The 24,705-nt window shown below is 52.0% G+C and overlaps 1 protein-coding gene across 8 annotated transcripts in view; it reads right to left on the bottom strand.

Moving 5' to 3' along the window:
• Positions 1 to 24,705, bottom strand: part of MAD1L1 (mitotic arrest deficient 1 like 1) — a 405,930-nt gene that overhangs the window by 185,552 nt on the left and 195,673 nt on the right. For 7 of the 8 annotated variants that reach the window (XM_032145960.2, XM_032145959.2, XM_032145963.2 and 4 more), the window contains one exon: positions 7,107 to 7,247. The exons of the other annotated variant lie outside the window; for it this stretch is intronic. In XM_032145960.2, the coding sequence (XP_032001851.1) occupies positions 7,107 to 7,247 (141 nt within the window). The remainder of the gene's footprint in view (positions 1 to 7,106; positions 7,248 to 24,705) is intronic. 8 annotated transcript variants of the gene reach the window in all.

Here is a 24,705-nt window from a genome sequence, read left to right on the forward strand (position 1 = left end):
GCAGAGTGTTCTCCTGGCTCTGGTGCCGGCGGCCTGGGCAAGAACGTGTCACTGAACCCCGCATGTTGCCATGGTACGGCCGCTGGGAAGAGTCTGGCAATGTCTTAAAAAGTTAGGGCCCGGCCCAGTGGCTCACACCTGGAATCCCAGAACTTTGGGAGGCCGAGGCAGGTGGATCACCTAAAGGTGGGAGTTTGAGACCAGCCTGGCCAACATGGTGAAACCCCGTCTCTACTAAAAATACAAAAATTAGCTGGGTGTGGTGGTGGGCACCTGTAGACCCAGCTACTCAGGATGCTGAGGCAGGAGAATCACTTGAACCCGGGAAGCGGAGGCTGCAGTGAGCCGAGATCACACCACTCCATTCCAGCCCAGGCAATAGAGTGAGACTCTGTCCCCACACTGTCCCCTCAAAAAATGTTAAACCCCACAATCCTACTCCTGGATGTAGAGCCCAAAGGAATGAAAACCTACATTCACAGGAAGTCTGGCACGCAGATATTCACAGCAGCTCTGTCCCAACCGGCAAGAACAGGAAACCACCCTGGTATCGGCCAGCAAGTGAACAGATAAGACCATTTTGGTAGAGTCTCAGGATAGAGAATTATTTTGTAATAAAAGTAAATGAACTGCTGATACAACGTTGATGGGTCTCAAAAGCTCTGTGCTCAGTCAGAGATGAGAGACGCAGCAACTGCAGGACTCCATTTACATGAAGTTCCAAGAAAGCCCGAAACAACAGTAACAGGCCCCAGACCAGTGTCTCCACGAGCCGGGGGTGGCAGGAAACTGACGGTCAACATGGACCAAATCATACAGATAAAGTTGGGGGATTTTACTGAGTATAAATTTCAATAAAGCTGCCTTTAAAACATGGAATCCCCAGAGCTTGGGGAGAACCACATTCACAAGGGCGAGGAGCTGGTGCAGCCCGAGTGTGCATTGGAGAGCAGCTCCCGTGGGGCCTCAGACAGTGCGACTCCAGGCTGGTCTCGGGAGGGTTCCTCCAGGAAACCGCTTCTGTGATGGAGGCAGTGGGTGGGTGGCAGAGCGCCCCTTGTGGAAACACCCTGGGCCGTGCACTTTGGCACTGACTATGGGGCTGCCCAGCCACCTTCGGGGGACACAGACACCTCTCACTCTCTGGGTGACCGGGTGGAGCTCCCAGACCCTGGCCACAGTGTCGTCACCTCTGAGACAAGAGCTCCCCAAGCTCAGGCTGGCTCCACAAGGCAGTGTGGGGTGCAGCCTGCGCTGATGCGGAGATGGTGGGATGGAGAGAGAGCTTCCCAAGGCCCGGGGTGGGGGCTGGGCTGACGGCTGGGAAGACCAGATGCCAAGGCTGCTCGCAGGCAGGCCAGGCGCTTCCCCAGCCTCAGCCCCTCCTCCACAACCCACCCCAGGCTGGGTGCAGACAAGCAGGAAGCTCAGGTGGGAAGGAACACGGCTCCATCCCAAACAGCCTCAGACGCAGTGCTCGGGTTCCCCAGGAGCGGCCAAGCCCACTCGGAGCCAGGCTTCAGGGGCACACACCAGGGAGCACTGAGGGGTGCGGAGGCTGTGGGGAGAGGGTTTCATCACACGGTGGGAAAACCAGTACGAGCAGGCCCCCAGAGCAGCCACGCCCTGGCCCCGCACCCCTGGCACCGAGTGAACACACAGCTGCCTCCACTTGAGCAGCTGAAGAGTCACACACAGCTTTTCCTGGGTGGGACCACGTGTCCCGGGTGGCTACGTGTGCTGAGACACGAGCCCCAGGCCCTGGCGCCCTCGGCACCACCGAGGTGCTGCACAGAGGCCTCAGCAGGGCTATTTTTATCCTGAGGTGAGAAGTTGCTGCCTGTGATCTAACACTCCTGCCAGCCAGGACATGGCAGAAAATGGCTAGGACAGGTGGCCACAGACCCCAGCAGCCACAGGACAGCCGGGCTGGGGAGGACCGGAGGGCACCAGGCACAGCCCTGCACACGGTACTAAGGCTGGAGCTGGGGGAAGGCAGCCCCACTGGTGGTCACGGTCATGTGGAAAAGGATGGGACGGAAGCTCAGGCCTCCACCTTCCTGGCCAGGTCTCCTGGTGGCTTGTGACACAATGTGCAGAAGCAGGAAGCGGCACACCACAGGGTCCCCACAGGGCTTCCCAGGCCACAGCCCCAGCACCTGCCCCAGGTAAGGCTGTACACAGAAGCTTTCCCTGTGCGTGGAGGTCTGAGGATGACTGTGAGCCCAGCGCTGGCCACAGAGCACACAATAGGCAGGCAGCGCACGGTCAGGGGCTCCACCGCAGCCCCTGATGCAAGGAAGGCTATGGGGTGGACGCCCAGGCCGTGGGGGATGCTCTGAGGGTGGCAGCAGGTCCTCCCGTGGTGGAGAGGACAGAGCCTGCCCTGGGCTTATTCCTCACGCACAGCAACGTCGGCTCCTGTGCTGGGCAGCGGTGCTCTAAGTGTGTGCTCTCTGGGATGGCACCGGCATGTTACAGGGAGCCTGGCTCGGCGCAGCTCCGTACTGCACAGACGCCCCGTTCTGGGAATGGAGCCAGCACCTCGCGATTCCCCCTGAGGACCTGTAGCCACACAGCAGAGGCTCCCACAGCCCAGATTCCAGATCACCATAAACCCCTTGGCCCACTTTTCTTCACTGAGTGATTTTTAACTGTTTCAAGTTTTTTTTTTTTTTTTTGGCTTTATGTCTGCTTTGTACAGTACAGTCATCTAAAGCTCTTTCAATGAGGGAAACAGATCAATACACTCACAAGTATTGGGCCTGGTGAACAACCTGAGGCCCTGAAGACCAGGCTTTCCCCGGCCCTCCTGGAGCCAAACCACCCACGACAGCCAAGTGACAGTACCCGCAGAGCTGCCCGAGCCTCTGGGAGGTCACAGCGAGGAAGGGAAGATGGAAACACCGTGACGGCCACTTCTGCCTAAATCGTTAGGAACTATTTCAGAGTCACTGCAACCTGAAACAGGGATTCTCCACACACCTCCACACGGCCAGCAGCGCATTAATCGGTTTTAATTAAATAAATCGGAAACACAAATCAGGCCGATGTGTTGAATCAAGGTGGCGTGTGCTGCGTGTTTACAGCTCCATCCACAGAGGACTCCTGACATGCTACCGGCTCCCGCAGCCGCTTTATTAAATGGAATAAATAACACCGTGCAAGATGGCAAAACTTCACCAGACAGGTCTGGGGTTCTCCCAGCTCAACACTGTTTTCCTGCAAGGTCTCTGCTGGAATGAAAACATGGTCCAGATGACAACGGACTGATGTCTGGTTTAGCAGATGAGAATGGACTGATGTCCAGTTTAGCTAATGGATGGGCGGAAGGGAACCACTTTCAGAGTGATGATGCATCCTCCCGCCGGCAACTACCCCAAGCCCACCTGGCCATCAGGTAGCAGAATCTCACCTGCCCCAAGAGGTGCCTTCCCCAGGCGCATGCCCAGCGCTGGGAAAACTTTCAGGGAAGGCTTGCGAGGCCCAAGGTCAGAGGACATAGAAGCGTGTGGGGGGACAGAGGGGTGAACAGAGGCCAAGGGAGAGGGAAAGATGGAGACAGGAACTATCAAGACAGGCGTGCAGAGGACAGAAAGAAAATCAAGAAGGGAAAAGGAGGTGGGAAACAGAAAGAAAAACCGGGTGGAGGTAGCAGGGAGAGAGGGAGGCAGGGGGTTCGGGGGAGCACCTGGGCCACGTGGGGTCAGGAGCCCTCCCCGGCTGGGGGGATGGCGGCACCCCACCCCCAGACCATGGGGAGAAGAGGAGACGGGCCCTTCGCAGAAACCAACAGCCAGAGACACGCGGCATGTGCAGGGTCTCCAGAGCAGCCCCTTGGCCCTCCACGGGGGCATTCCTGGCTAGGGCTGGCGTCCCTGCCCCAGGGGCTCCCTGTGCACAGAGCGTGCAGCCACCCTTGCCACACTTCATGTGCAGCCGCGCCCCAACCTTCCCTAGAGCACAGCACTCCTGCTGGGCCCCCGCCTTCACCTTGCAAACGTGCTTAGTTCCCAGAGTTGGGGCCATGTTCTCCCAAACTTGTGCCACATCCATGGAGAGGTGGGGAGCCCCCAGCAGATGCTCCCCCGAGGCAGGAACCCAGCCCAGGAGCTGCCGGCACCCCCAGCCTCCCGCCCAACTGTCGCTTCAGGGAAAGGCACGGCAGAGGCTCCGCAGGTGACCTGGTCCTGCTGAGGCAGAAAGGCAAGGATGCCTCTCCCAGGCTTCTGGGAGGAGAGGGCTGACACGGAAGTGCCCCCTCTGATGAGGCAAGGCATCAGGTCATGATGTCACGCAGAATGTGGTGGTGGCTGCTCCACAGACCCCAGAGGGCACTGGCACCTGCACAGGCTCAGGGAGCAGCCAGGGGCCTGGAAGACCTCTCTGGAATCTGTGCCAGCCGCCGATACCGTGGCTGTCTCCATCAACACAGACACGGGCCTGTGCGGCGGGGTCCTCGGGGGAGCCTGCGGGTGCTGGCCTGCTTCTGGAGGGCACCCAGGGGGATGGGCAGAGGAGGCTGTGAGGGCTCAGGGAGGACCAGCCGTGTGAACTCCCACAGTGAGGACTAGTCAGTGCTGGTGGAGTCTGACCCTGCTCCAGCCCTGCTGGGCCCAACTCCACCATGTGCCTAATTCTCCTGAAACCCCAGGAGACAGGAAAGGCAGTAACCTGCCCCCACACCCCACCATGAGAAGGGAGGGGCAGGGTCCCCAATGTACATCCCTCTAGCAGGGTGAGGGCTAAGGCTCCAAGATGCCCGGCAAGGGGGCGAGCATGGTGCCCAAACAGTGCCAGCATCTGGTCAATGAGTCCCAAGGTCCCTGACAGCCCTGATCGCCTCAACACACAAAACACCAGAACCCAGAACACTGGATGTGCCCACGGCCAGGCCCGTGAGGAGCTGGTCACAGGGCAGAGGGCAAGCACAGGCTGGAGAAATCGCTCAACGTGGAAAACGCCGGGGACAGCAGAAGGGGTCAGAGACCCTCCCCGCAAATCTCTCTTCATTAATGCTTCACAGGAAGCCAAGGGTGTTGGAATGAGATGGCTATCAACGCACTCAGGTTTACGACAGCTCCCAGGTACAGCCGGAGCCAGCCTTTCCCGTGAGGACTAAAGGTCAGTGTGCAGCCCTCAGCAGCAGGCCCTGCGCGCACGGGGCGGCGGGACACAGAAAGGAAAGCCAGGAGCGGGAGGAAGGAGGATGGACAGAGGGGGCTGGGCATCAGAAGAACACACGAGGGGGCAGTACCAGTGCCTGAGGGTGGTCTCACGCCCAGGGTTCACTCTTGCCAAGTGTGGTGGTGAGGGCTCACCCCATAGGTGGGGACATGGCATAGTCCCAGGGCCGTTTGGCGTGGCCTCCACATGAGCAGGGGGTAGCGAGTGCATGTGGGCCCCTGGGCCTGGGGCCTCCTGAGCTGGGACCTGTCATTCTCGCCACATGCCATTCCCAGTGCCTGAGCCTCTGTGCCCGTGCCCCCTCTAAACCACTGAACTATCTGCCAAGCAACTTTCTAGATGCAGTTTGGCGACCTCCGTCTCCCATCTTCCCTGAACAGCAGCCGGGATGGCCATGCAGCGCGGCTCCCTGAGACCCTCCATTACAATCCTTTCTCCAGAAATTCACTCCTCCTAACATCCCACATGAATTATGTTTGTTCATTAAATGTCTGCCCTACCCAGCAGCTCAGCTCCAGGGGCCAGAGGCTCTGTTGGACATTCCCCGGCACATGGCCCCGCCTGCTGTGTGTGCTCAGCAGCCTGGCTGGAAGGTGGCTGTGGTCATGCCTGTGAGCCTGGCTCTCCACTGGTGGACCCAGGTTATCTTACAGCTGGTCACTGGCTGAATAAGGAATGGACACAGCAGCCTACAACAGAGCAACAGGCCACACTGATGCCCTCATCTGCATCTCCATCTCATCGCAGTCTCCACCATCAAGGTCCAGCCCAGAAACAGTGACCCTTGAGACCAAAGAGCTCACAGAGCTCGGCTGTTCAGCTGTGCCCGCAGACACCACAGGCCCAGGCCCTCCGAACGTGGCCTGGCGGTGTCACACACCAGCTCGGTGATCTGGGCATGTCCCTTGACACCCCCAGGCCCGGGTTTCCTCGTGAGCAAAATTCAGGTCACAACAGCACCCACTCCATAGGATACGGTGACAATGAGACTGAGTGGTCAGGTAAAGGGCCAGGCAGAGCAGAACGGCAAGGCATCCAGCGGCGGCGTGTGCCAACGAGGCCAAAAGACCCTGGCATGTATCCCAGCACGCCCAGGCAGGGCTGCGCTGCACCCACGGAGAAGTGGTGCAAATCCTCAGAAGAGAACACAGGCCCTTCAAGCTCTAGGCTGGGAACGGTGTGCTGGGAGCCCCTGGCCCCAGTGTGGATGAGGAGTGTGGACAGGGAATGTGGACGTGGCCTCCGCCCAGGCCCTGCGATGCCCAGCTCCTTCTTTCCACTGCACGGGTGAGAGATGCTCAGAGCTAGACAAGGGCATGGAGCGTCACGGTGGCCCATGGGGCAGGTAAAAGGCAGAAGCCAAGGCTGAGGCCACCTCTTCTGGGAGGACCCTGGAGCCAGGAGAGGGATGCAGGCTGGAGGCTGCAGGAAGGAGGAACACCTCTTCCAGTTCTGCAGCGAGCTGGGCAGCCCTGCGCCTCACACCCTGCCCGTCAGGGCCCAGCAGAGCCTCTCCCGCAGCGGGGACCAGAGCCCTGGCAACAACTCTGAGCACCCGGAGAGCAGGTCTCCTTGGCAGATGCCCCTCACAGGGGCAGGACCTTGAGTGTCCGTTTGGCGGGCATGATGAGGGGGTCCTAACCCGTCAAAGGGGCACGGTCCCTCAGTCATCCGCTTGCAGGCTGGGACCACCTGAGACACACTGACAGCTGAGGATGCTGCAGGTGCCATCGTGAGAATTAACGTGGATCCACATGCAGAGGAAGCAGCCCGTGGACACCCTCCCTGATGGATGCCTGCCAGCCGGGAACTGGGGAGGCGGGGTCCAGACCTCCACCTCCCCCACCCCAGGCTCTGCCAAGGCCCACTGGGGAGAAGCCCCACCTGGCGACGTGAGCCCCACGCCCACGGCCCCTCACCTCCATCTCGGCGCTGTGGCTGTGCACCTTCTGCACCATATCCTCAGCCTCCCGCATGCGCCGCGTCAGCTGGGGCGAGTACTCGGCCGGGGTCAGCTCGCTGTCGTAGGACCCCAGGATGGCCCGCATGCCGTCCCGCTCCTGTGGACACAGAGGGCAGCTGATCAGGACCCGGGACGGGGGATGAGGTAATGATGGAGACGGCTCAGGGAAGGCCCCACGAGAGCTGGGTTACGCAGGGGGCTCCCTCGTGAGGACCCAGGCCAGCACTCAGAGCCCATCCCTGAGGGCCCACCAAGGTGAAGAGGGCCCCGGAGCTCGCACCCCCAGACCCAGTAAATGCCAGCAGCCCTGGCTTTGCCTCGGCATCCCCTCTGACCATGTCAGGCCTTCGCTGCAGCGGGCGTGGGCTCCACCTCGTATTGGCAGTATGGCTAAGGGCTGGGCTGGGAGCAGACGCCTCCGCCCCTGTGGACACAGCACACACAGGGCAAAGGCGCACGGTGGGCAAAAGCCCAGGTTCCTCACCCCAGCCTGTTCTATTGGGTCTGCGTGACTCCTCTGAGTCCCAGTCACACTGGGCCCAGGGAAACGACAGTGGGCAGGCCCGGAGCTGGGTGAGTCCCCCTCTTCCTGGGACCTCTGCCGGGACCTGCCGAGGGAGGAGGCACAGTGTGCACCAGGAAGCTACTGCGTTGCAATGGGACAGGAAACCCATCGCTCGTCCAACCGCCCAGGGTCTTCGGGAAGGCTGAGCCCCTGCTTTTCAGCTCTGGGCTGGGGAGCTCCTTGTCTTCCCACAGAGCTCCCAGGATATCTGAGGCCACACGAAGGCCCCTACACAGCAGCCAGGCCCAGCAGGGTTCAGCTTCCTGGGATGACACTGACCACAGTGTCAGGGCTGATTCCTAGAGCCGGGCAGAAACCCCTGCTCAGTTGTGTCCTGCCTGACACGCTGACGGCGAGAGCCAGCCAGTCAGGGGCCCCGGGAGCCGCGTGCTGCCTCCGGACCCTGCGGGTGCCCATGGGTGGGGAACTGAGCTGCTAGGATGGCCCCCACAAAGGACATGCCGCTGCGGGGAAGCGTGGTCTTCCCTCTGGCCTCCTGCTGCCTGCGCTCCCTGCCCCAGGTGTGGGCCTGCACCACGGCCCCCGGACCCTTCTGGTCTCAGACGCTGAGTCTGGATGGAGCAGATTCCAGGTGCAGGCTGGGGACCTTCTCCTGCCACCCACCCTGCGGGAGCCCACGGAAGCCACATAATCAGGGATCAGTCCTTCAGACACCCAGGTGTGCGGGAGGGCAGCTTCCAGATCTTCATGGGCATCTGCACACCCTGGACGTAGATTCAGGGTGGGCCTGGGAATCTGCTCTTCTAACACATGCCCCAGGGACATCTAACTGATGCTCTCAGTAGCCTCTGCTGGGGGGCTCTGCCCCATTCTTGAGAGATGAGGGATAAGGATGCTGGGGTAGCAGAGCCCAGAAAGAAGCAGATAGGTATCTATAAGATGCAGGGTCAAGCCCCAGCTCTGTCCTGAGGCCAGCCATTCAACCTCCCTCCCTAAATCTCAGTTCCTTTGTTGATAAGATGGGAAACGGGTAGGCCGTGAAGACTGATGCTATCAGGAATGAACTGTCCAGCCAGCTGCCCTGGAAACAACAGGTGCTCAAGAAGCGAGAGCCAGGACCTCACAAACCCGGGAAACGGTCTCCACTGGCCCACGCTCCTTCCCAACACACATGCTGGGCAAGGAGCCAACGCTCCGGCCCAGCCCTGCACCACCTCACTGTGTCTCGGCCAGCGTGCTCCCCGCCAGGTGAGGGCAGGAGAGCTGTGGGGACCACACCCCCACCAGTCCTGGCTGAAAGGGCAAATTCATGGCCCTGATAGAGACCGGCTCACTCAGGCAGCCTGGGGAGCAAGACCCTCACCCAGAAGCACGGTCCACGAAACTGCCAGGGTCCCTTCGTGTGACCTCCTGAGTCTGCACGTACACAAGCTGAGCCCCTGCCCAGGCCCCGTCTTGCTCCTAGGAGAGACCCACGCAGTGCTCCCCAGCACTGATGACTGCCTGGCCCCTGCCAGGCCCTCCGTCTGTCCCCCACAGGCAAGGAGGGCGAGGTGCTCAGGCCACCATGTCTGGGGCTCTCCTGCCATCTCCTGAGCCAGGGACACAGGTGCCACCCTGGTGTGGACTTCATAATTAGTTGATGACAAAAAAATCAAAATACAATAAGTGAGAAATTAAAGTTACAAATCCAACTGGAACGGGTCACATATCTGTGGAAAATTTGTTTGCACAGGAAGGTTTATCGTGTGTCATAATCTTATTGAAATCCTTTATCTTCCCATTGACTTTTATCGTTTCAAGCCAGTTACCGGAGTTGTCAGTACCAACGTGCAGACGCCGCGCAAGGCCAGGGTGGGGGACTTCCCTTGGTAAACAAGCTGTAATTGTCTCCTTTATTGATCAGTAAATCTCTGAGAGCTTCCCTGCGTGACGGCTCTCTCCAGCATAACTCCAGGCTAGCACTGGCTGGCACAGAAGAAAACTATTAGAAAGTTTGTTGTTTGTACCCTTTCAAGAAACTGTTTTGTCACCAGTAGTGAAAGAGCAGGCACGCTGTGGGTATGACTTGCTATGACTTTTTAACAGCTGACTCCACTTGCGGGCAAGTCCACTTCATTTCCACCTCAACACATGCAGTGATTAACTGCTGAACAAACAGGCGGCCGGCAGTGCTGACGGGGGCGTCCCAGACTCACTTAAGAAGCACCCAGCAGAGTTACATTGTCCACTGGCTGCTCCTCCTTGGGTACAGAAATGTCCCGGTTCTAAGGAACAGAATGTGCTCGTCATGCAATGAACGGCCACGTGAAGAGAAGGTGAGCAGTCGGCAACACCCAGAAGAAGTCAGCTGAGGATGGGGCCTCGGCACCCTGGATACACCCGCCGATGGGGGCCGGGGGCAGCAGCAGTAGGGGGCGGCTCTGCCCTGGCCTGCGATAATCAGGCAGAGGGGCTGCTCACCCAGGGAGGCTGCAGGAAGGATCTGGGCACCCTGGGAGGCAGCGGTGGGGAAGGGCACTCCAATCAGAGGGAACAGCGTGAGTAGGCGCCCAGAGGACCCTTGCAAAAGAGCAATAGAGATAATGACGCTCATCCCCTCATCAGCAGGTGCTCCAGTGCGCTAATTACCATGGAGCTTTTGAGTACAAGCCCCAAGCATGCCGATGATTCCCACGCGATGACAGACAGATTCCCACGAAGGCTGAGAACGCCACAGCAGGGGGGCAGGACACCTGGGCAGGAGGGGCTGAGACAACGGGCACAACAGGGCCCAGTGCCCTTGGAGGAAGAAACCCAGGGCACAGCCCTTGAGCCTGGGTTTGGGAAGGGCAGGGGAGATCAGAGCAGCGAGGCCAGGACGCCAAGACAGAGACCAGGGCTGCCCGTGGTGAGAGCACCCGCAGGAGAGGGAGACTGCAGGAGGCCAGCCCTGTCGGAGGTGCTGCGGGCAGGGGAGATATGGATGGAGGCACTGCAGGGGGCAGAGACCAGCCCCGTGGCCCCCAAGCAGCGGTCACTTGAGGTATGCATGCCCAGGCCAGCCCCCAAGTCAGACCCAACACACACACCCAACAAAGCCCACATCCTGCCCGCACACTAACTAGATGTGTGACCTTGGGAAAAACAATGAGCCTCTCTGAGTCTCAGGACACTCAACCATATAGGAGAGGGCAGAGAATGCCTCAGGCTCACTGTGAAGTTCAAATGCAGCATGGCACAGAAAACCAGGCACACGGAACCTGCATACACAGGCGATGAATGCACGGCAGCCACGGTCATCACTTCTGTCCTCACTGCTGTCTGCCTGGTTCTTCCACTATGACTGCACCTGCTCGTGAAAGATGACCAGGAGAGTAGGCAGGTGGGGCAGGCATGTCCTGCATGATGGGGACAGCCTCTGGCCATGGCCACACCTGGTGAGGCAGGCTCCCAGCACTCCATAAGTCCACACCATGGACACAGAGGGCTTCCCTCCTAGGAGTCAGTGGCAGCCTGAAGGGGCTGTGTGAGGCAGGCAGGCAGCTCCACATACAGAGGCCCCTCCTCAGAGCCCCAGCACCAACCCCCACTTTCCAGAGAAGCCCAGAAGTAAGCTGAGTACCACGTGGCCCCTCCAATGAAGCAGCAGCCCCTCACCCATCTTCCTCCCTCACCCAGCCTCCGCCACCCACTCCCACCCGGCTTCTGCCGCCCACTCCCACCCGGCCTCCGCCACCAGTGCTGTGGAGCCTGCCTCCCTCCCTCCGCTCCCTCCAGCCCAAGGCCGAGGCCCATTCTGCAAGGGCTCCAAGGCTGCTCTGCACATGCGACATTCTCTGCAGGGCCTCTTCCCAAGCCCATCCCACCTCAGCTCAGCCACCTCCACCCAACTCTGAGTCACTCCACAACTTCTCCTTTTTTTAGAAAAGGAAATGTATGATCATAAATAGCTGAAAAGCCCTGTTCTAATTACCTCTCCCTGGAGTCACCACAAGAAACTGAATAGATTCAGGCGGGAACGCGGGGCTGTAGACGCGGCTCTGCCCACCGACGCCGGCACCATCTCCTCACTGCTGCCCGCCTCCCCAGAGTCCTCTGCCCACTCTTTCCCCAGACCCCCAGTCACCAGCCTGGACAGGTCTGCTGTGACCCCAGCAGCAAGATCGCCCCAGACCAGGAGAAGGCCCTGGTGGGACAGAGGCTGGGAGAGGCAGGAGGCCTCTCTCTGGACCCCTCATCCCGGCTGGTCATTTCCCAAATGAGCAGGATTCCGGCGTCCATGGGGCCCATCGAGAACATGATGACAGGTGAAAGCGGCAGTAATAAGCAACTCGGAGGACCCACGCAGGTCAGACAGTCCTGAGCTCCAATCTGACACAGACCAGCTGTGCACCCTTGGGCAAGGGACTTAACCTCTCTGAACCCACCCTCCTTGTGCAAAATGGGGGCATGACTGCCCCAAAGGGTGCTTAAAAGGTGTACCAGGATTAATAAGTACATGGAAACAGCACCCGTCAACAGGAAGGGCAGCAGAGAGGGCCACTTACGGCCACAGGGGTTGGGGGTGGGGGTCGAGCTGCCCGGCCCGGCCCCGGCCACCCGCCACGCAAGGCCACGCCTCACCACCCCCCACCCAAGGCCACGCCTCGCCACCCCCACGCAAGGCCACGCCTCGCCACCCCACGCAAGGCCACGCCTCGCCACCCCACGCAAGGCCACGCCTCGCCACCCCCACGCAAGGCCACGCCTCCCCCACGCAAGGCCACGCCTCGCCACCCCCACGCAAGGCCACGCCTCGCCATGCCACAGTGCTGAGTGCACATGAGGCAGCGTCCCAGTGCTCGGCCCACGCCTGCTCCCGGGCCAGATGCCCTGGCCCCCCCAACCAACTACAGAACGCTTCGCCTCCTGTCTGTCCCTCGCTTCTCTTTCCTGGGCCTGCTGCCCCTAAACAAGGTTTTTTTTTGACAACTGACTGTTTTCAAGTATGATTCACTGAGGCAGATTTTAATTGGTGACATCAGCACAGCATGCTAATGGCTACATATGACTTAAGCACACGTTACCTCATTTGATCTTCAAAACTGCCAGGCAGGCACAGGGCTGAGGGAAGAGGACTCAGCGGCCACGAGCTGTTGTGTCTGCCCTGCCGCTCAGACCACGGAGGGGCAGAGCCCCTGCTGGTGCTACAAACAGAGAAGCCGCCCAGGCTGCAGCCCTACAGTCACGGGGTCAGCGCCCATCCCGGGGAGGCAGTGCCATGGACAGCCTCACTGGTGAGAACACTGGAAGTGGCTCTCCATGATCGGGGGGCACTAACTCCCGCTCTGGGCTGCCGTAAGGAGGAACTCACGAGGCCCGAGATCGCTATCCACAGCCCCAGCGTGACCCCGGCACTCCCATCAAGGCAGGCACCCGGACCCAGCCCCAGCAGCGTGCGGCCCCCACCCTCGCCTTCCTGCAGCTCTGAGCCTGCAGTTCCCAGCAGCCTTCAGAGGCTGGAATGCCACGGGCACACAGCAGCTGTGAGACCGAGCCGCAGGGGGACGCCCGGACCTGACATCATGGGAACAAGCTAGAGCAGAACACCATGAGGACCCCGCCTCTGTGAGAGCAAAGCCAGCTCCCTGGGGTCCTCTCTCACCTGCATGGGCTGCCCCAGTACCCAGAGTCTAGGGGCCTCCTGGGAGGGAGGCTGACCCGGTGGCTGTGGGCAGAGACAAAGGAAGGAAAACATCAGACGGACGTCAGCCTCTGGTTAAAAACATACACAAGACAGGAGAAACTTCACCTGAGACAACAGCGGCCTGAGCAAAAAGAATACTTTTTCTTTTTTAAGACAAGGTCTTGCTCTGTCGTCTAGGCTACAGTGCAGTGGCACAATCTCAAGAATGAATAACTTAGAAGAAAATGTATTAATTTAATGCTTAGAGTAGAAAGGCTAAAACTGAAAGTAGCAAGCTAACTAGCCAGCATAAAAAATGAAAAAAATAAAACAACAGATGCAGAAAGTATAGGAATAAAGACGAGAGCAGAAATGAGCAAATGTAAAAACAGGTCCACAGAAACTTCCCATACTAAAATGCACTGAGGAAAAAGCAATGAAAACAAAAGAAGAGGCGACCTAAGAACAGTGGGATGACCGTGAAGGTGGAACCTACTCATCACAGGAAAACCAGAAGGAGAAGGAGGCGAGGAGAGAACACAGAAGTATCTGCCACGATAATGGCCGAGATTTGTCAAAACTAAATCCCAGATCCAGGAAGCTCAGAGAACATCAAGCAGGATAAATACCAAAAACTCCACACTTAGCCATATCATATTCAACTGTGGAGAAAACAAGACAGCCTGAGCGGGGAGAGCCCTACATTATCAACCAAGAGAGTAAGAAATGGATCAGACCTCCTGACCAAAGCCACTCAGGCAGCAGAGAGGGAAAGGAGGTATCCAAGTACTGAAACAAAACAGCACCAGCCTGGAATTCTGCATCCAGCAAGATGATCTTCCGTAAGAAAAGGAGAAAGAAAAACTCTCAGCAGGGCACAGTGGTTCACACTTGTAATCTCAGCACTTTGGGGGTCCAAGGCAGGCAGATGGTCTGGCGTCAGAGGGGTTTGAGACCACCCCGGACAATGTGGCGAAAACTCGTCTCTACTAAAAGTACAAAAATTAGCCGGGTGTGGTAACAGGCGCCTGTAATCCCAGCTACTCGGGAGGCTGAGGCAGGAGAATCGCTTGAACCCAGGAAGCGGAGGCTGCAGTGAGTCAAGATCGTGCCACTGCACTCCAGTCTGGGCAACAGAGCGAGACTCTGTCTCAGACAAACAAACAAACAAAAAACGCTCTCTTAGACAAACAAAAACTGGGGGAGATTGGTCATTGGCAGCCCTGGCCCCTGTAAGCAGTGTGAGATGGATTGTCCAGAGAAGCCAATGAGAGGTCTGAAACTCAGATATATGTGGAAAGACAGAGCAGAGAAGTAATAAATAAAGGAAAAAATAAAATCTACTTTATTTATCTGTTTTTTTCGAGACAGAGTCTCATTCTGTTGCCCAGGCTGGAATGCAGTGGTGTGATCATAGCTCACTGCAACCTCTGCCTCTCGGGCTCAAGTGATCCTCCCACGTCGGCCTCCCAAGTTGCTGGGACTGCAGCTGTGAGCTGCTGAGCCTAGCTTACTTTCTTTAGTCTTGTTCATCTAATGGACAATTGTTTGAAGTATAGGAGCAGCAATGTGTGGGGTGACGATGGCGCAGGGATGGGTGAAATGAGGCAGCAGGTGGCATGGGAGGCGAGAGGAACAGGCGTGCTCTGCGGGATGCGCCCACCCTGCCTGTGACCCGGTCAAAGGCCATCTGACTATGGGCTTAGATTCGTGCTTAACGTATGCTGCAAACTCTAGGATAATTCTGTGCTTGGCTCATGCCTGTAATCCCAGCACTTTGGGAGGCTGAGGCAGGTGGATCACCCAAGGTCAGGAGTTCAAGACCAGCCTGGCCAATATGGCGAAACCCTGTCTCTACTAAAAATACAAAAATTAGCCAGGCGTGGTGGCAAGATCACACCACTGTACTGCAGCCTGGGCGACAAAAGCTAAACTCTGTCTCAAAAAACAAACAAACAAACAAAAAAAATTCCATGCTAACAGAATTAAAAAATTAAATCGTGTAACATGCTCAGTTAAAACCAAACAAAACACATAAAGAAGATTTAAAAAAAAAAAAAAAAAAAAAACAAAGAACAAGTGCCCCAATAGAAAAGAGTAACAAACATGGCAGATATTAAATAAACTGTATCAATGATCATTTCGAATGTGAATGATCTAAACACACCAGTTAAAAGATGGTCAGGACGGATTAAAAAAAACGAGACCCAATTATATGCTGTCTATAAGGAACCTACTTAAAATATAAACACACTTTGAAAGGAAAGGAAGTAAGCTATACCACGCTAAGCCCAAACAAAAGAACGGCAGAGCAGCTCGATCCATCTCAGGCAGAACAAGGAAACTACCAGGAATGAAAAATGGCACTCCATACTGATAAAAAGATCATTTCTCCAAGAAGACATGACCACCCTTAACATGCATCTACTTAACAACAGTGTCTCAAAATACGCAAGGAAAAACCTGAAAGAACTACAAGGAGAAACGGCTCAATTCACTGTTACAGTTGGAGGCTTCAACACCTTCTTATCAGAAACGGACAGATCTCGGCAGGCAGAAAATCAGTAAGGACACAGCAGAACTCAATAGCCCCATCAATCAACTGGGTCTAAATGACAATGACAGAACACTTCACCAACGGCAGAATTTATATTCCTCTCAAACTCATATGGAAAATTTACCTAGACAGACCACATTTGGGCCATAAAACACACCTAAATAAATTTAAAAGAATATAAAGTATAAGCTCTCAGACCACACTAAAATTAAACTGGAAATCAGTAACAGAAAGATAACTGAAAAATTCCAAGATATTTGGAGACTAAACTATCCACTTCTAAATAATGCATGAGTCAAAGAAGTCTCAAGAGAAGTTTAAGAACAGTTTGAACAAGAAAATGAAAATACAACCTATCAAAATTGTAGGATGAAACAAAAGCCATGCTTAGAGGAAAATTTATAGCATTGAATGTAAATGTTAGAAAAAAAGAAGGATCTAAAATCAATCATCTAAGCTTCCCATTAGGAAACTAAAAAAAGAAGAACAATGTAAGCCTAAAGCAAGAAGAAATAATAAAAATTGGCCAGGCGCGGTGGCTCACGCCTGTTATCCCAGCACTTTGGGAGGCCGAGGTGGGTGGATCACCTGAGGTTGGGAGTTCGAGACCAGCCTGGTCAACATGGTGAAACCCCATCTCTACTAAAAATACAAAAATTAGCCATGCGTGGTGGCAGGTACCTGTAATCCCAACTACTCGGAAGACTGAGGCAGGAGAATCACTTAAACCTGGGAGGCGGAAGTTGCAGTGAGCTGAGATCACGCCACTGCACTTCAGCCTGGGTGACAGAGCAAGATTCCATCTCAAAAATGAATAAATACATAAAAATAAAATAAAACAAAATGAATAATAAAAATTACAACAAAAAACAATGAAGGTGAAAACAGGAACTCCACAGAGAAAAACCAACAAAACCAAAAGCTGGTTCTTTAAAATTGATAAATCTGTAGCCAGGTTAACCAACATTAAAAAAAATAAATAAAAAAGGAAGACACAAATTACTAACATCAGAAGTGAAAGAGGAGCCATCACTACTAATCCTACAGACATCTAAAGGGTAATAAAGAAACATTATGAACAACTCTATGCCCAGAAATTTGATAACTCAGATGAAATGGACCAATTCCTCGAAAGACATGAACCACCAAAACTCACACAAGGAAAAAGAGATCACCTGAATCAGTCTTTCTAGGGGCCCGCCCACCCCCAGCTCCCTTTCTCTTTCCTGACTGAGACACACAGAGGGCCTTCACCACCATGTGAGCCAGGCAGCTGCATACTTCCCCTGTGGGCTTGAGCATTCCATTATTGCCTCAAACAGAAAGATCAGCATGTTGCTGTCACGTAGAAATTGGCTCTGAGCCAATTTCCTTCAACTCCCATAGAAACTCCACAATGAGACCCCTCCCTGTAGACATACTCAGGTCTCGCTGTGGTCACAAGGAAGCTGCTGCCCCCTCTGTAGGCAAGTTCCCCTAACAAATGCTTTAAATGATCACTCAGTGTTTAGTGCTTCTCTCTTTGGAATCCCAGCCAGCCCCATCAAAGATGGGTTTGCGGCTATCCCTTGTGGGAACTCCCTACAGTCACTTTGGGGATAACCCTAGCCCTGGGTTCAGCCAGAAAAAAACAGGCTGCATCTATGAAAGAAATTAAATTGATCATTAATAACCTCCCAAAAAGGAAAGCACCAGACCTAGATGGCTTCACTGATGAATTCTACCAACTACTTCAGTGAGAAATGACACCAATTCTCCAAAATCTCCTCCAGAGAATAGAAGCAAACTATTCTGTATGATACTGTAATGAGGGAAACATAACATTATGAACGTATCAAAATCCATAGAAAGATACCATACAAAGAGTAAACTTTAATGTAAACTATGGGCTTTGGTTAAAAACAATGTATCGGTACTGGTTCATGAACTGTAACAAATATACCATAGTAATGTAAGACTTTAGTAACAGACAAAACTGTGCTGTGGAAGGAATCATATGAGAGCTCTATGCTGTCTTCTTAGTTTTTCTGTAAACCTTAAACTCTCCCAAAAACAAACTTTATTAATTAAAAAATAATAGATCTAGAGGAACATTTCAACAACACTTCTCCTGCCAAAAAGACAACCATCAAAAGAGCTAGGGAAGAGGAGAGGAGAGGAAGACAGATTACTTAAATGAAGCAACAGTGAGACTGACAGCTCATTTCTGAGCAGAACCAATGGGCGTCAAAAGACAGTGGAATGATAGGTTCAAAGGGTTGTAGGCTGGTGGGTAGGACCGGCATTGATAACCTATGATTTTAGACCCAGCAAAACTGTTCTTCAAAAATAAAAGTGAATTAAATATGTTCTTGACCCAAAGAAAATCAGATAATTCCTCAGCATGAAATCCGTATCAAAGGAAACAAGGGGTATTTTGCAGACAGAAGAAAAATAATCGCAGATGGATGCTTAGAGATACAGGTTGCAATACAGGGGAATAAAAAGGGTTAGAAATGTGTACATATAAATGAATATACAAAAACAGTATCTTTTCAAACACATAAGTGTATGAATAAAGTACTTTATAGCAACAGCCTATGAATGGAGCAAAATGTAAACAGAAGAAAGGATTTTAAGACCCTTGGATTGTCTAGAAGGAAAAGAAGTATTAATTTTATTAGACTTTGTTAAGTATATAATAATAATCTATCTTATAATCAGCAACATAGTCACTAAAATTACATAAAAGCACATATAACAAGATAACGATAATAAAGAAAATATTTATTCTATGATTAAGATGTTTTTATAAAAAAGGAATAGAAACTAAAGGCAACTATTAAGATGGTTAATTTCAATGCAAATGTATCATTAATTACATCAGTTACAATCAGATTAAATATTTTGACTAAGAAATGATTTTTACGCTGAATACAAATACTTATAATATTTATATACTACATTTATAATGAAACAATTTAAAAATGCTCAAAATGAAAAGTGAAAAAGCAAAAGGTGCCGATACTATTAAACACTGGAAGCTGACATATCCGTATTAATATCCCACAAAGGAGATTTAAAAATCAAAACAATCCACAGAGATAAAGAATGTCTCATAATAACAAAAGGCAAAATTCACCAGGGAGATAATTCACAATTTATATGTGCCTAATAAAACAGCATCCAAAGACATACTGCAATAATTGACAAAATTAAAAGAAGAAATAGACAAAACTCACAATCATAATGGGAAATTTCGGTACAACTCTTGCAGGAGCTGAGAAAAAACATCATTACAGAAATGTGAAGAATAAGATTAACAAATGATACGTAGCTATTTACAAAACGCTGCACTCAACAATTGCAGAATACATACTATTTTCAAGTGTGTATGGGCCATTTACAAAACTGACTTCCTATGGGGCCATAGAGCATTTCTTGGTAAGTTTTATGGGACTGGGGTCATTCAGAGGATAGTCTCTGAGCACAGGGAGATAAGGCTAGAAATCAATAAGAAGATACCTGAAAATCACCAAATGTTGGGAATTTGAGAAATTTGTTTCTGAATAGCCTATTGGTCAAAATAAAAATCACAATGGAAATTGATAAATGGTTTGAGCCCGATGATAAAGAAAACACAACACATCAAAACGTATGGTATGCAACTAAATTGACAACCTTAAATGCATACACCATAAGACAAGAAAGGATAAATATCAATTATCTACATATACAACTCAAAAGTTAGAATAACATCAAATTAGACTCAAAGAAAGTAACAAATTAATGAAATAAAATACATATGGGAAAAAATCAATAAAGCCAAAAGATGGTTCCTCCAAATGACTAATAAAATTGATAAACTCTTGATGAGACAGATTAAAAATAAGCAAATAACAATATTGAAAAAGACATAACTAGAGATCACAAAAATATTAAAAACATGACAATAAACAACTTTACACAAATGAATTTAAAAGTTTTGATAAAATGAAGTTTTAAAAGTTAAAAACTAACTTTTACCACAACTGAATAAAGAAAAGAAAATCTGATGTTTCAAAGCTATTAAAATAAATCAAGCTCAAATTTAAAATCTTCTAAACAAGAAACCCCTAGGCCCAGATGCTTTCATTGGTACACTCCACCAAGCGGTTAAAGAAGAAATATCACCAACCTTATAAAATGATTACAGAAAACAACAGAAGAGAGCTTGCTAATATTTTCTAAGGCCAGAAAAGCCATAACATCAAAACCTGAAAACGACATTCTGAGAAATGAAAATTAATGACCTTTCTCCCCAATAAATGCAGATGCAAAATCCCTAATTAACGTACTGGCAAACCAAATAAAGCATTACACACAGAGCATAACCCATAGGCCATGCTCATTTATTCCTGGAATGTAAGTTTGGTTTAACATTTGAAAATCAATTAATTTAATGCGCATTAACAAAATATAGAAGAAAATCAAATGATCATCTCAATATTTGCAGAAAAGGCATTTGATTAAAATTCAACATACATTCATGATAAAAACTATGAAACAAAACAAAAGCAAAACCCTCTTAGCAAATGAGGAATAGAGAGAACTTTAATCTGAAAAGGATTTCCTTACTAAAGTCCTCAGCACGATCTTTAACAGTGAAATGTTGAAAGCTTTACTTCTGAGGTTGCAAAACAAACACCAGCTATCAGCACGTCTGTTCAAAGCAGCATTGGCGATGCTAAGCCACAGATAAGAAGAGGCATGAAAGGTATGAAGATCAAGAAAACAATGAAAGCTATTATTAAATCACTCAATTATGAACATAGAAAAGTCAATATAATCTACAAATAAATTATTAAAGTAAGTAGATTTAGCAATGTTCTGGGACCAAAGTCAATAATCAAAGTCCAATTAGATTTCTACATATAAGCACAAACATTATTATTCAAAAAAACAAAACCTATGATATGTCCGCCCAGAAAACATTATGAAACAATTTTGAGAGAAAATAAGTATGACCTAAGGCCGGACGCGGTGACTCACGCCTGTAATCCCAGCACTTTGGGAGGCCAAGGCAGGCGGATTACGAGGTCAGGAGATCGAGACCATCCTGGCTAACACGGTGAAACCCCATCTCCACTAAAAATACAAAAAATCAGCTGGGCGTGGTGGCGGGCACCTGTAGTCCCAGCCACTCAGGAGGCTGAGGCAGGAGAATGGCGTGAACCTGGAAGGCGGAGCTTGCAGTGAGCCGAGATCACGCCACTGCACTCCAACCTGGGCAACAGAGTGAGACTCCGTCTCAAAAAAAGAAAAAAAAAAAAGTATGACCTAAACACATGTTAGCATATAGTACGTCCATGGATTAGAAGATTCAATATTGTGCAGATGTCATTTAATCAATGCATTCTCAATAAAAACTCTAGCAAGTCCGCTAGCGAGACTGACAGGTTGAGCTGTAAAATCTATGCGAAGAGGCGGATGGCCATGCAGAGCCAGGGCAGCCCTGATGCAGACAAGCAGAGAGGGCCACCCTATCAGGTAACGAGACTCTAAGTCTCAGGAATTGAAACTTGTGGTTTTGCCAAAAAGAGATGAACACACCAATGAAACGATACAGATTCCAGAAACAGCCAGTACAGAGCCAGCTCATGTGGAGGTGTAACCAGCACTGTGGCACGGAAGAAGGAGCAGCTTTGCAGTAAGTGGTGCTGAGTCCACTGGATACCCATGTTGGCAAGAAAAATGAAAAAAATAAATAAATAAAGCTTCACACAGTGCAACAACGCCGCGCAGGGCAACAAGGCTGTGCAGTGCCACGGTCAGTGTGAAGAAGCAAAGCCACCAAGAAGACAGGAGTGAAACCCTGGAACAGCCTGGAGGGTGGCGAAGCTTTCTTAAACAGGACACACACAAATCACAACCACAAAGGGAGGTAAAGATTGATAAATTAGATCTCATTAAAATGAAGAATTTCCATTGAGAGTGTGAAAAGCTGATACGGAATGAGAGGAGACATTTGCAATACAAATACCTAACAAAAGATGATATAATCTCCCATTCTGTAGTGTTAGTCACAGTAGCCAAGAAATAAATTCAAATGCCCATTCACAGAAAATTTAAAAAATTATTATGTGATATACTCATAAGATAGAAATGAAGTAACACAGCAACAGAAACCAAACACAAAAGATTACATGCCGCACGGCTCCATTTCGCAACATTTTTTAAAATGAGCAAAACTAACTGGCGTACGGGAATCGGGAAGGCAGGGCTTTGGGGGAGGTGGAAGAGCCAGCAGGTGAACTTGGGGGCCCTGGTGACACCGTGTTCCCGACCGTGGAGCTGAGACATGCATGGACTGATTTCATCGTAGCCCCCTAAGTTGTATTCTCAGGACAGAGCACTTTCTCTATGTCTGTTATGCTCTAATAAAAAGATTAAAAGGCAGTAATTTTTTTTTTAAGCGAAACTCCGTAAGTCCCATTTACAAACAGCTCAGGGCAAACACACTCAGATGGAACCGTGAGCCCAGCTGGGACTCCAGAGGCCTGGAGGCCCAACTTTCCGGCAGTGGGAGAGCGAGGGCGGTGGGAGCTGGTGGCAGGCGCAGGGCACTCTGCATGACACACCCAGGGCAGTAGAAGAGGAGGAGCCCAGGAAGTTTCTAGGCAAGAGAGTGACTGAGAGAGGGTAATTTGAGGTTAATGTGCAAGTTATGATTACAATGAAATGAGAGAGGGGAAAAGGAAAGATGGAGCCGAAGAGAAGTACAAATCCAAGAACCAGAAAGAAGATCATCCCCAGCACCCAGACACGAGTGCCGGGAGAAATGTCTCTGGAAAGGGCAGATGTTGGCTGTCCCCTCCTGCACAGTCCTGTGGACACCGGGCTCACCACATTCAGGGAGCAGATGGAAATCGAGTCTTTGGCCCAAGCTGCTCCCCGTGTAATCCCAGCCTCATTTCTGCAGGGCACCCCTGGCTGGCAGAGAGGGCCCCAAAAAAGCGGAACCCAGCGCTGTGTACAGGTGCGCATCCGCTACGCCCTGCGCCGTGGAACCCAGCACTGTGTACAGGTGCAAGACCGCTACACCCTGCCCCGCGCTCCGTGGAAGGTCCACACACAGCCTTAGGAGGTTCCCCCAGCCCGTAGTGAAGCCCAGGGTGGAGATCACAAAGTTTTCAGAGTCATCCAAACTCATTACCTTGTTAACTGGGTAAAAAGTCCAGTTCAATGGATGGTGACTGAATTAGAGAGCGATTGTAACAGAATGCAATTCTACTATTAATAATTTCCATATAGCAACTCGAACAAAGCACTGACAAAGTGTCACCAAACGCATTTCTTGCTTCACTTCTTTCATGAGCAGATAAGGCTAATTCACTTGCTTATGCTAATTAGAGCCTGTTACACGCGGGCCCCTGAACAGCCTTGATGTGCAGAGGCCCCTGGGTAAGCCAGGGCGCCAGCGACAGGCGGCCGGACCCCGCAGGAGGGGAACCTGCCCATCTGCGCTTGATGAAAATGCCTCCAAAACAAACCAGACGCCGCCCCGGCAGAGGAAACTAAGAATGAGGAGAAACAGTCTCCTTTCCCGATGAAAGGGTTCTCTCTAATGGGCACCAATGACCAGGTTCTGAAGGGCAATACTGTGAGTCAGCGAGGGTTTCCGGGGCCCCGTGGGAGGCGCCCTGCTGTCAGACGCGTTTCTGTCCTCCTCAGCCCCCAACCTGCGCCTGGTGCTCTCGGCCAACCTTGCTCAGCGCTTGATGATACCACGTCTCTCCCTTGTTCCCATTCCGTCCTCTCTGTTCTTCCTCATTTTTGCCTCAAGTTCCACAAGCCTCATATCTTATCTGACCAATAAACCTGGTTTACTGTTGACAAAGCTCTATTTCTGCTGGGCGACTGGATTCGGAGGAGCCCCCAGGAGAAAAAACGGTCCCCAGCCTTCAGCAGCATCTTCCCTCCAGCAACCAGCTGTGCGTTCTCCATGAACTGCACCTACACGAACTCTCCTGAAGGCAGCAGGAGGCTGAACACCAGGCCGCTCAGAGAGGAGGCACGGGGTCCTCTCCCACTGCTCACCCCTCTGCCTGCAGCTGCACCAGGCGCACAGAGCACGCTCCCTTCCCTGACCCACAGCTGTCTCGGGGTTACCCTCAGCCAGCTCCTCCTCTGGCTTCCCGCTGTCACACCCTCCCCACTGGCCTCCACCACCCACGTGTAGCTGTGGGGGAGGGGGAAAGGGGGATGCTCTGGGCTCCCCATCAGCAAGCCTGGTTCTTACAATTTCAACCTCTGATAAAAAGCTCTACAACACCTATTGTAGGAAGGAGTGGAATCAATTACAATTTCCCGAGGCAATTTTACTTACATTTCACACTGCTCTATGACAAATTCCACTTCATTTGTGTTCGTTGTATAAATGCATTCCCCAGCATCCACCTGAACCAGCACCAGCCTCGTTACAGCAGCTCCTCACACTTGGGCTCTGGCGACGTGGGTGCCGCGCACAGCTGGGAGTGCACTGGGACCATCCTGACAGGAAGCCATACCCAAGCCACAGTGGCTGCAGACGGCCCCTCACCAGGGAGGAGGACGTGACCCTCGCAAAGTGCAGCCAGCATGCCTGACCCACGCGGATATGGGGCCACGGGCCTGAGACAGGCCCTGTGCCACATGGCTCTATTTTCGGTGCAGTTTATTTGACAGGACACAGGGAGAAAGGAGAGCAGGGCAACACGGGAAACGGCGCAGTGGAGTCACAGCCCTGGGGCCACCACCCAGCCTGAGCAGTCAGTCAGGTTCCTTTCCTCTCCAGACCTCCAGCGTTCCTATCAGCAAAACAGGGA

This window comes from Hylobates moloch, unplaced genomic scaffold (assembly GCF_009828535.3).
Source record: "Hylobates moloch isolate HMO894 unplaced genomic scaffold, HMol_V3 SCAFFOLD_24, whole genome shotgun sequence".
Classification (NCBI taxonomy): Eukaryota; Metazoa; Chordata; class Mammalia; order Primates; family Hylobatidae; genus Hylobates; species Hylobates moloch.